The sequence below is a fragment of the Hyperoodon ampullatus genome (genome assembly GCF_949752795.1).
Source record: "Hyperoodon ampullatus genome assembly, chromosome: 6".
Classification (NCBI taxonomy): Eukaryota; Metazoa; Chordata; class Mammalia; order Artiodactyla; family Ziphiidae; genus Hyperoodon; species Hyperoodon ampullatus.
In genome coordinates this window covers 27,408,858-27,421,957 of record NC_136919.1, presented here as the reverse complement: position 1 = coordinate 27,421,957, position 13,100 = coordinate 27,408,858, and the positions used below count along the sequence as shown (strand labels likewise).

General features: G+C 40.5%; 1 protein-coding gene across 1 annotated transcript; it reads right to left on the bottom strand.

The window, feature by feature from the left end:
• Positions 1-4,192: 4,192 nt before the first annotated feature.
• LOC307055049 (histone H3.3A-like) lies at positions 4,193-4,603 on the bottom strand (the record flags this gene model as incomplete). Its single annotated transcript, XM_079706987.1, has 1 exon — positions 4,193-4,603. One exon carries the CDS (start codon positions 4,601-4,603, stop codon positions 4,193-4,195), a length of 411 nt encoding a protein of 136 aa, XP_079563113.1.
• Between the last annotated feature and the right edge of the window lie 8,497 nt (positions 4,604-13,100).

Genomic DNA, 13,100 nt, shown 5'->3' with positions numbered 1-13,100 from the left:
AGGAAAGTCCGGCAGTGAGCTCCAGCTATGGGGGAATTCTAGAGACAGTGTAGTCATCCCAATTCAAAGAAACAGAGATGGAATATTTATAGTTCCGCATGGTTTAATTATTGGTTAAGGCTGCCCCCATCTGACCCCTGAAAGCACTCCCTGCTCTCCATCTGGGCAGGCAAAGCAGGTTCCAGCAGCCTTAGGGCAGCCCTCCAACAAATGGATCCAGGTGCTGGCTGTTGGGAGGGAAAGTACACTGGGGCCATTATACTCAAAAAAGATAAAGGGATCCAAGAGAATATGGGTGAAGGGTTAACAGTACCTGTGACAAAATATTACTGAAAATTTCAAGATTTTGTTTGACCATCTGAATTGGTATCTTCACTGCTTAATTAGTATCTTCACTTGAATATTTTTTAAGCCATCTCCATCTTAAAGTACCAAAATTAGAAATCTTAACTCCCCACCACACTCACTAAAAGCTCTGTTCCTCTGCCAATCTTCTCATCCTATGCTTTGCCCCCAGAAGATCAAGCCGGAGCTTGGGACTCAACCTGATTTTTTTCTAAATTCTCGTATCCAATCCCACAGCATTCCAATTGAGGATACTTCCAAAATATATCCTGCATCTATCCACTTCTCTCCATCTCCACTGCTAACACTATGGTCCAACCCTAGCCGTCCTTCTGGATGACTACAGTAGTCTCCTGGCTAGTCCTCCTGCCTTTACTTCTGTCCCTTTAAAACTCAATCTCCTCGTAATAGCCAAGAATGACCATTTAAAATTGGATTCTGTCATTTCCCCACTAAAATACTTTATTGGCTTCCTATGGTATTTTAAATCCTGTCACTTCCCTGATTATAACACTTTAGTGGCTTCCTACGGTATTTAAAATTAAAAACTACAATATCCAATGTGACCTGGCCTCTATCTACGTTTCCAACTTCATCTCACATTTCGACTGCTCACTTTGCTTGATCATGCAGGATTCTGACATTTCCTAGACATCTCTGAACTGGGAATGAACACCTTTTGGCTCTTCACGTAGCCAACTCCTTTTCATCCTTTTAGGTCTCAGCCTAAAGGTCATCTCCTTGAAGTCTTCCCTATCTCTATATCTGTCTATTGCTCCTTACCCTTTTATTATTTATGGAACTATTACTCCTCCAAAACTTATCACAATTGGTATCTATGTGGTTTACTTGTGTTCCCTCCACTAGAAGGTAAGCTCCTTGAGGACAAGTATCATATGTCTTACTCACTATCACATTCCCAATACCCAACAGTGCCTGATTCATATTAGGTGCTGAATAAAGATTTCACGAGTGAGTGAATAAATGAAACACAGAGCTGCTATATCTTGCTTTACTTTTGCTCCTAACAACTTGACCATCTGAGGTCATTTAAAGTATAATCACTTTATATTAAAAAAAACCCGACCGAGTCTCACTCATGGCCAAGAAAATTTGCATTCTGGAGGAAAAAAAACTGATGCTTTTTTCCCCATGTTAAACTGATCAGTTTAAACAATGTTAATAAATGACAAAGAATTGCTCAGAATGGGTAAAAGACTATAACAGACCTTTCCAGAGTCATAGTATCTCTGCAGATGGCAATGTAGATAGTTCCACTGTGCTATTTTTCAAACTGTTTTATATTCAGGTCTTTTCCTCAACTGCCCTTTTTAATGTCTGGTAGATTCAGGGAGACTAAACCCCTGAAATTATTTTTTGAAACTAGGAAGTGGTACTTGTTTTTTTTTAATTATTTTTCTTCTTATTTAAAGAGTTTTATTTTAGAATCTTAAAAGAAGATCCAATTTGGATGGTACTTTTTGGCATGATTTCCTCATTATTCAGTCACGCTAACTGGATGTGTTAAATGTGTGAATACTTTAATACCTGAGAACGTTAGTAAATTGATGATTCAGAATAGATTCAGCTAGTAACAATGTGAAGAAGTCTTTCTAGTCCATTAAAATATTTTGATGTATGTGAGGTCTGAACATGGCAAGGCAGGGGTAAAAATGTGCTCTGATGAGCCTTGCTTGTTGAAGAAATGGCCTCTGTGAATCCTAGGGAAGAAGATGCTATATACAATGGGGTGGGGGGGGGAGATTAAACACCCCAAACTGACAGCCACAGAGCCATTGGTGTCTATGGTTTCTTTTGTTTTTCTTTTTATTTGTATCTGAATCCAAGATATTTTGATGTGGGCAGTAGAAAGGATGGTACTTCAGTTTCATTGTGATACAGTCTTCAAAGCAGCATTTCTGGACCCTGGGCTTTCTCCCTAATAATGCAATTGATTTAAGGAATTAAATAATATTGAAGGAAACTTCTTTCTGTGGTGAGAAAATATTTGATGGGAATAAAATGTTTGGGCAATCTTAACTGTAAGAAGGAAGGCAAATTCCCTGTGAAAGAGGAAAAGATATCCATATGCAGACAACAGGCTGAAACTAAAAACAATAGGGGGCTTCCCTGGTGGCGCAGTGGTTGAGAGTCCGCCTGCCGATGCAGGGGACAGGGGTTCGTGCCCTGGTCCGGAAGGATCTCACGTGCCGCGGAGCGGCTGGGCCCGTGAGCCACGGCCGCTGAGCCTGCTCGTCCGGAGCCTGTGCTCCGCAACGGGAGAAGGCACAACAGTGACAGGCCCGCGTACGGCCAAAAGCAAAACAAACAAACAAACAAACAAAAACAATAGGGATGAGATTGCAATGGAAAAGGATATGAAAGGAGCAAAGAGCAACTGAGGAATTAAAATCAGCTTTGGAGGCAGAGCAGAATCGATACTTCAGAAAACAGAATCAATGATGCAGAAGACAAACTTGAAATTTTTCAACAAACGTAGAGGGGGAAAAAGCAAAGGTAGGAAATTGAAAATATGAGCACATGAGGAAGGCAAGCGAAAGAAACTGACTAATACAAGGAAAAGGGAATGATTTCCATGGATTTCTAGGGGTTTACAGAATCAATAAAGGCTGGAAATCCAGGTTTGGAAACAGACAGGACTAAGAGAACTTCAGAGGGTAAAGATGCAAGAAGTTTGGTCTACCCGTGGACAGAAGAAGCTCTAGGGCACAGCCAACAAGGGACCACCGCCCATTGGTTCTATGCCACTTGCTCAAGCTGCAGAGTCCCAGGAGAGAGCATCCAATTGTCCAAGCTTGGAAACATGATTTAATAAGAATATAGCAATATTTCCCAAATCTTTAAAGAAGTTCCACTACACTATAAGTTCCTTAAGGTTCAAGACCAAATAATATATAAAATACGTACAATATGCAAGTCCCATCATGCTTGAAACATTGGGTTTTGCTTTGAAGGGAGCTACTCAATAAATGCTTGTTGAATGAATGACTAAATGAAAATCTAAACCATGTGGACACTAAACAGACTATACTTATATAGAGTATCTTTTCAGAAAAATTAATGACACAACACTAAAACTAATTCCTTCAACATTGTCTCCATTCAATTACTCACAAATCCCCATTGCTTTCATTTCTAAGAGATCCCTCAATTCTACCCCTTTCCATTCTCACGTCCATGATCTTAGTTCAGGCCCTTAGCCTCACTCACCTTAACTACAGCAATGGATCTAATAACTGATCCTCAGCTAGGCCTCCACATAGCAACCAAAGTAATGCATTTAAATTTTGTAAAAATGATTTTATCTGTTTCTGCTTAAAATATTTCAATGACTTATATTACCTCCTTGAACACAACCCCACTTCCTGGCATGGCCACACAACATCTCTCTCTCTCTCTCTCTCTCACACACACACACACACACACAGAGGTACTTTTTAGCTTCCATTGGCAGCTCCTAAAAGTTCTCTCCCTTCTCATGCTCTGATCCCTTTGCTTGAACTGTACCTCCATTATTCTTAGCCTACCATCTACCTGCAAAAGACTCACGGATCCTCTACTGCTTATAACCCTCACGGATCTGACTGCCTTGAGGGTTATGCTTTATGGGTCTGTATTCCACTGGAATTCTGTGAGCTCTTTGAGAGTGGTAACTGTGTCTAATTCACTTTTGGATTCTCTTTCATAACTATCACAGTTCCTGGCACATAGCAAGCCCTTTGTAGAAGATTAATATGTTAATTAGCTGATGCAGGCACAGAGGGTTTTTTTTAATTATTTTTATTTTACAGAATTTACTACAAAACACCATAAAAACTGCCTTCACTTAAGCTCTCTCTCCCCGTATCCGGCGAGCCAACTGGATGTCTTTGGGCGTGATGGCGACTTTCTTAGCGTGGATGGCACACAGATTAGTATCTTCAAATAAAGCCACCAGGTACGCTTCACTAGCCTCCTGAAGCAAACCAATGGCGGCACTCTGGAACCTCAAGTCGCTGTTGAAATCCTGGGCGATCTCCCTCACCAACCTCTGGAAAGGCAGCTTCCCGATCAGAAGCTCGGTGGATTTCTGGTAACGACGGATTTCTCGAAGCGCAACGGGCACGGGTCTGTAGCGATGAGGTTTTTTCACCCCGCCGGTAGAGGGGGCGCTTTTCCTGGCCGCTTTAGTGGCCGGCTGTTTGCGGGGCGCTTTGCCACCCGTGGACTTACAAGCAGTCTGCTTGGTTCGGGCCATTTTCTTTCACCCAATGCCTAAGTATTACGCCGCTTCCCCGACAGCCGCGCCGCTCCCGCTGCCCAATGAAGAGCCGCAGTCGCCGAAGTAATGGAAGAAGCTCCTCCGACTAACGAAGAAACCACTCTGGGTTCCAGGCGCCCCCTAGACCTCCGTTTTTATACCCACGCTTCACGCTGCGTCTCTGCGTCATAGTACCCTAATTTGCATACGCCAACGACTTTTTCTATGGGCTGACGCTTTCGCTGACGCGCTGACAACCCCCGACACAAAAGCCACAGAGTTATTTTAGGATGAGTGTTTCTATGACTTTTCCCAGAGTGTGAGCAAGCTATGACACTACTAAAATCTCCCATCATTGAGGTTTCAATATCCATAGGATAGATCTTCAAATAGAAGAAACTACATCTGACACAGAATTTTCTTTTCTCAATGCTCTGGGTTTACCTGTCGTACATACACAAAACTGATTTGGACCCAGTTGTATAAGATAGTTTTGAGTGTTCTTCTAAATACAGTGACTTCATGAAACAACTACAGACTAATGATTGAAGATAATGAATAAACTCACTGGCAAATGACAAAAGAAAGAGAGAAATTGGATTTTACTTATCTCCAATGTTGAGACTCATTTCATAGGGTTTGTTAACTGGAAGTGATAGATACGCTCTTAAAGACACTCATGCATCATTATCAGACTCTCTGAGTAACAATTTCCTAAAAGGAGGAGGTGGTGCTTGGTCTCAATATAAAAGAAAACACAATGGTAGATTTACGTCTTTGAACAAAACCTATCATTCCAAAAAAAAGATGTATTGGAGATAGCTTTCGATTTGGAATGAAACTCCAGAATTCCTGCTTTGACCCTTATTGGTTGTTTGGCTTTGGTGCAAAATAAACTTTCTGAGCTTCAGAGCCATCTACTTTATCTACCACACAGGATTATTATGAGAATTAAATAAGTAACAAAGACTAATGTGTTTTGTAAACCGTAAAGAGATGATAAAATTTAAAGGGATGACCAAAAAATACCCATTGGCAGAGTAAGCAAATAGGAATTTAAGTTCAAAAGTGTCAGGACGATCAACTTTTAATGCAGGCTCAAAGTTCTCGGCAGAGTGTAAGAGTTTAAAACTTGGTATGACAAAGATCGAGGAGCTTATATGAGTGTTTATTTCCCTTTTGAGCCACTGTTTACCAGTAGCTCACCAAGTTCCATTTTGTCACATCAGCATAGGTGGTGGGGACAGTCACTGCCAGGCCTCCTTTTCTCATAGGCAGTACAGCAGAGTGGTGAGAAGCATGGGCTCTGGAATCAGATTAGCTGTGCTGGGCTCCCAGCTATTACTGTGCAAACCTTGGCAAGCTTCTTCCCCTCACCAAGTCTCAGTCTCCTCATCTATTAACATGGCAGTCATCCTCTGTATTAGTTTCCTATTGCTGCTGTAATGAATTACTACAAACTTAATGGCTTAAAACAACACAAATTTATTATATTACAATTCTGGAAGTCAGAAGTCTGAAGTGGGTCTCACCGAGCTAAAATCAAGAGGTAGGCAGGGTTAGATCCTCTGGAGATGTAGGGGAGAATCAATTTCCTTGCCTTTGCCAGCTTCTAGAAGTTCCTTGTGTTCCCTTGGCTCATGGCTCCCCTCCCCTCATCTTCAAAGCCAGTAGCATAATCTCTCTCTGACCCTGCTTCTGTCTTCACATATTTTTCTCTGACCACAGCAGGGAAAGGTTTTATCTTTTTAAGGACCTATGTGATTATGCTGGGCCTTCCCAGATAATCCAGGAGGATCTCCTCATCTCAAGGTCCTTCATCTAATCACTTCTGCAAAGTCCCTTTGACGGTGTAAGGTACCATATTCACAGGCTCCAGAGATTAGGACATGGACATCTTTGGGGGCCACTTTTCAGCCTACCACAGTCATCCTCAGAGGCTTACAGTAAAGACTAGACAAGTTAGCATATGTAAGGTATTTAGAACACTGTCTGGCATGTAGAAAACACTATATTATATGTGTTAGCTATTGTTGTTGTGACTATTACTGTTATTATTATTACCATTATCACAATGTTCAGTCCCGTCAAGGCAGTTAGTTAACAGAGGGAATAATAGTACCTCACAGAGTTTTGTTAAGGATTAAATAAGTTAATACATGTAAAGCAATTTGGACAGTGCCTGACATACAGTATGCACTCAGTAAATATTAACTATTATTATTATATCTGTATCAAACACACTCTTTAAAAACACATATATATTTTGGGGGACTTCCCTGGTGGTTCAGTGGGTAAGGCACTGCGCTCCCAATGCAGGGGGCCCAGGTCCCATCCCCGGTTGGGGAAAGATCCTGCATGCATGCCGCACTAAGAAGTCTGCATGCTGCAACTAAAAGATTCTGCATGCCACAACGAAGATCTCTCGTGCCACAACTAAGACCTGGCACCGCCAAAATAAATAAACAAATAAATAATTTTTTTAATACATATATATTTTTCACAAAAAGAAAAAAGTCAATTATTTGTTAACCTGGTTCTTTTACTAAGTAATGTATCATAAACATCTCCATACCTCTAAATCTCTTCCTACAACACGATTCTCAATAGTATCGATGTACCTCATTTAACATATTCGAGGGCATTTAGGAAAGTTCCAGATATGGATACTATAAAGTGTTGCAGTTGGGCATGCTTGAACATATCTCTCATTATTTCCTTACAAAGAAGTGAAGTTGTTGGGATAAAACGTATATTCACTTTTAAACCTTTGGGTACATTTTAAATCTCAGCACTTACATCACTCAGAGTTCTTTGCAATATTTAACATTTGGCTTATTATGAAAGGGGCCTAGGAGATTGTTTCTTAGCAAAGTAGAATAAGTACCTCAAGTGAGGGTAATGTGCTCCTTAGCCACTCTAAACAGCAACATGATGTTGAAATGAAAGGTGACTTGCTGGTGGACAAGGGCCGGCGACCACACCAGCATCTCCAAGCCCAGGCTACTTGGGGTATCAGCACTCTTCTGATATAACTAACTCCAGATATGAAAAGCGATCATCTGGCCCTGAGTATCAGGAATCCTCAACTTCAAGCTGTGTTGAATTTGGGGAAGTCAGAGCAGCTGCACTGACACGCATTTCACACACTTTCTCTCTTAATTTATTCCATTCGTGGAGAATTCCTCTTGGCAAGGTGTTACGGCCTTTGTGTCAGCCATATCACTATTTTCCTAAAATAGTGAAAGGGCTGAAATGTCTCAGAGGCAGAAAAATTACCTAAAAAAGGATTCCAGGGCTTCCCTGGTGGCGCAGTGGTTGAGAGTCCGCCTGCCGATGCAGGGGACGTGGGTTCGAGCCCTGGTCCGGGAAGATCCCACATGCCGCGGAGCGGCTAGGCCCGTGAGCCACAACTACTGAGCCTGCGTGTCCGGAGCCTGTGCTCCGTAACAAGAGAGGCCGCGATAGTGAGAGGCCCGCGCACCGCGATGAAGAGTGGCGCCCGCTTGCCGCAACTGGAGAAAGCCCTCGCACAGAAACGAAGATCCAACACAGCCAAAAATAAATAAAATAATTAAAAAATAAAAGAATTTCCAGACCAATCACCATAAAAAAAAAAAAAAAAAAGGATTCCACGGGGAGGAACCTTGCCAGAGGGAGCTAATCACATTGAATCGCAGGTAAGGAAGCAACAATGACATAGGTGTTTGACCCATTAGCTCAACAATTTATGCTTGCTGTTATTAAAGGGAGAGGCCTTAAAATGGATCATTAATAAATAAGTGTTTTAATATACAGAGAAGGTGAAAATTGTGGATTCACAGAATCCCAAGATTACAGAGGTCTTCAAGGTCATCTAGTCTAACCCGACGGTCAGCTGTTGCTTGAATGCCATTTACAATTGTCCTGACAAGTGATCATTAGCCTCTGCTTGGACATCTCCCATAGCAGAGAACTCATCACTTCCTGCAAGCCACTCTCTCCTTAGGACACCTGTTACAACTACAAAGTTCATCCTTATTGAGATCCTGAAATCCATCAGCCTAAATAAGCAAACAAACAAATAAATAGATGTTTTTCAAACAAATAAACAGATGTTTTTCAAGCACTGATGAGTGATATAGAGTGCTGAAAACATTATATCCGAAAAACAAACAACCTGATTAAAAAATGGGCAGAAGACCTGATTTGACATTTTTCCAGAGATAAACAGATGGCAAACAGGTACATGAAAACATACTCAATATTGCTAATCACCAGAGAAATGCAAATCAAAACCACAATGAGATCACCTCATACCTGTCAGAATGGCTATCATCAGAAAGCCTACATATAACATATGTTGGAGAGGATGTGGAGAAAAGGGAACACTCCTACACTGTTGGTTGGAATGCAAATTGGTGCAGCCACTATGGAAAACAGTATGGAGGTTCCTCAAAAAACTAAAAATAGAACTATCATATGATCCAGCAATTCCAGTGCTGGGTATATATTCGAAGAACATGAAAACACTAATTTGAAAAGATACATGCACCCCAATGTTTACAGAAGCACTGTTCACAAATAGCCAATATATGGAAGCAACCTAAGTGTCCATTAACACATAAATGGATAAAGAAAATGTGGTATATATGCACAATGGAATATTATTCGGCCATAAAAAGAATGAAATTCTGCCATTTACAACAACATGAATGGAACTTGAGGGTATTACCTTTAGTGAAATAAGTCAGACAGAGAAAAACAAATACTGTATGTTTGCACTTATACATGGAATCTAAAAAATAAAACAAATGAATGAATATAACACAACAGATATACAGAACAAACTACTGGTTAACAGTGGGGAGAGGGAAGCAGGGAGGAGCAAGATAGGGGTAGGGAATTAAGGGTTACAAACTACTATGTATAAAATAAATAAGCTACAAGGATATACTGTACGGCACAGGGAATATAGCCAATATTTTATTATAACTTTAAATGGCTTATAATCTATAAAAATAATGAATCACTATGTTATACACCCGAAAGTAATATAATATTGTAAATCAACTATACTTCAATTTTTAAAATTTATCTTTACAGCTGACTCCAGAGCCTTTTGTAGGGAGGGAGCTAACTTTGTTTAGAAAAATACTTTGATAAGCCATTTTGGATGACAAAGATGAGGTCCTGAGGGAAAGATGAGGTTCCCGAGAGCTTATAACGTAAGGAAAAAGCAAAACCAAACTGTTGTGCCTTAGAAATGAATGGAATGTTGAGGTGGGGTGAGTAGTGAAAGGTTGGAAATGGGATTGAAGAAGGGAGCGACAAAGCTGAACAACACAGCCAGATGCTGGCTCCTGTGGGCAAGGCGGCCAGTTAGAAATTACCTGTGCCTGGAAGTCTTTTAAGAACAGTACTCCATCTTAAGTTCATTTCATTTCTATGATACAAAAGATAGATTGGCATAACACTTTTAGAAAGTAATTTGGCAAATATATATCCAATTTGTTTTAGCCTGATAATCCGAATTCTTGATATCTACCCTGAAAAATTAAATCAAATGTGGAAATGCCAAAAATTGGAAACAACCTATATCCTAAGACAGAGATTGCTAAATAAACTATGGTACAGCCCCTTGATGGAGTACTTCGCAACTATTATATGATTATAAGATACATATATAAGATATATATATATATATCTCATATGATTATAAGATACATACAAGAAAATATATGACAAATGTTTTATGAAAAAAATAAGAAAAGTTATAACTCAGTCTTACCCTACTAATTAAACAAATCAAATGACAAAGAAGTTTTTTGAATAGAAAATATTTTAAAAGAAATACACCAGGGGAATTCCCTGGTAGTCCAATGGTTAGGACTCCGAGCTTTTACTGCTGAGGGCTTGGGTTCAATCCCTGGTTGAGGAGCTAAGATCCTGCAGGCCATGCAGGAGAGACAAAAAAAAGAAAAAGAAAAAGAAATATACCAAAAATCTTAACAATTGTCATCTCTAAATGTAATTTTCTCCCTCCATTTTTCTAAGTTTTTGAAATTTTGCATAGCAAACATGTTTAACACTTAGATTGGGAAAATCTTTAAATAATCTATATTTTTAAATCAATTTTAAACCTCATTTAAAATTTCTTTATTGCTGTGGTCCTTCAGCAGCTAGATGAGGGAAACAGCTTCATGGTTACAGGAAAGTGGCCACCTGTCCTTTCTTCTAGACCCAACTCTGACCTTGGTCAATTCAGGTCACCTTTCTGAGTGCCATCTGTGGGACAGGAATAAAGACACCTCCCTGACTCTTTAACAGGATTGTTGGGGGATACAATGCACTGAAGAACATGAAAGCCCTCTGAATTCTACCTCCATATAAAACCATAAAGAACTGTTACTGTTAGATTAGAATCTAGGGGTAGTCAATTCATTCTTCCACTTCCAATCCATTCTTCATTTGAAAATGGTCACTTAATACAATCCAAGAAAATATATTGTATATAGGTCACATTTCTATATAGCACATATTGGGATAAAATTCAGTATATTACTTTGGAAACAAAATACACAAAAGATCCTGAAACCAGTGGTAGTATAATTCTCTTTAACAGTGTGTATTCATGTGTGGTATGTGTGTGTATTTGAGTGTGAGTGTGTGTACACGTGCAATGAGTGTGGTGTGAGTTGTGTGTGTGAGTGTGGTATGACTGTTGTGTCCACATGTATGATGTGTGTAAGTATGTGTTTGGTTGAGTATGTGTACATTCAGGAGACCTTGGGAGCCAGAGAAGAATTTAGAATTGCTATTGCCTTATAAAGAGTACTATTTTGTTTTGTTTTGTTTTGTTTTACCTGACAACCCATGATGAGTCTGAATATTAAACAAACTTTCGGGACCAAAAATTACAGATCCAAGTTCTGGGAATGTGAGCCTATCCCATAGTGAAGGAGACTGTTCAGTGGTCTGAATGGACCTGATTGCAATATCTTAATCTTTGAGCAGAATTCAAAGTAAGTCCATCTTGGGTTCCTTCCAAAAGTCGGGCGATGAATCACACACAAAGACCCAAGGCAGTTTCCTCTCCCCCCGCCAACCAAAACCAATACGTATAGTGGAAAGAACACAAGACTTTAGTCAGAAGCTTGAAGTTATATTCCTACTTTCATTAACTATAAGGCCATCTCTGACCACCAGCTCAGCATGGTGTCACTTCACCCCACGCCACCCTGTTACTTCCCCAAATTCTCAGGGCCCACCTGGATATCCTCTCCCATTGCCAATCCCTCCCAATTCATCACCAGTTCTTTTTTTTTTGTGTGGTATGCAGACCTCTCACTGTTGTGGCCTCTCCCGTTGTGGAGCACAGGCTCCAGACGCGCAGGCTCACCAGCCATGGTTCACGGGCCCAGCTGCTCCGCGGCATGTGGGATCTTCCCGGACCGGGGCACAAACCCATGTCCCTTGCATCGGCAGGCGGACTCTCACTGCGCCACCAGGGAAGCCCATCATCACCAGTTCTTATGACCGGATCCCTCTGCCTCTCAATTCTTACAGCTGTACCCTTTCCCACGCTGGCCTGTACCATTCAAATGAGATAAAGTTCCCAGCCTGGCCCATCTACCTGTGATTATCCGGGCCATGTCAGAGGCTGGACATTAGGGAGCTAGGAGAACATTTTCAAGTTATTTAGCCTCTCCTGACCCAAGTTCCAAGGCTAGTGGACTAAATTATCTCTAGTGCCTTTTCTTGATCTAACATTCCATGATTCTGTCACATGATGATAACAACAACAAATATAATGATAATTACACCTGAAATTTGTAGAGTGGGCCAGTTCTCAATGCCTCTTTACTCACATTATCTCCCTGACCCACACGACATGTAAATAAACCAAGTATTATCATCTTCATTCTACAGATCCATTTTGGAGGTTACATGATTTGTTTTTCCAGGATAGCGGGACTCAGACCCATATCTTCTGACTTTGACTTCTAAGTTCTTCCCTCCACAGAATAAGGTATAGCAAAACTCTTTTGCTGTTTATTCAGAGGAAACAAGGCATTTGTGCAATTACAGTAGTTCCAAAATTCAAATATAATTAATGCAACTTTTTCAGACTAGATTCAGATCTTTTGGGGTATAACAAAACACTTCAATTCTTGTGAAGCAAGCCATGTCTCCTGCCCAGGAGAGAAGTTGGTAGGATTTCAAGGAGACTAGAATTTAGCACATATACTCTAATAGCTTATCCAAATACAGAGCATCATGGGCCTCATCCTTTCTACAGTTGCACAAGTCCTTGACATTCTCTTCAATTATGTGTTAGTGTTCCATCATTGCTATATAAGAAATTATCATAAACTTAGTGGCTTAAAGCTACACAAACTTATTCTCTCACAGTTCTATAGGTCAGAAGTCTGACATGGGTCTCACTGGACTGAAGTTAGGTGTTGGGAGGGCTGGTTCCTTCTAGAGTCTCTAGGGGAGAATCTGTTTCCTT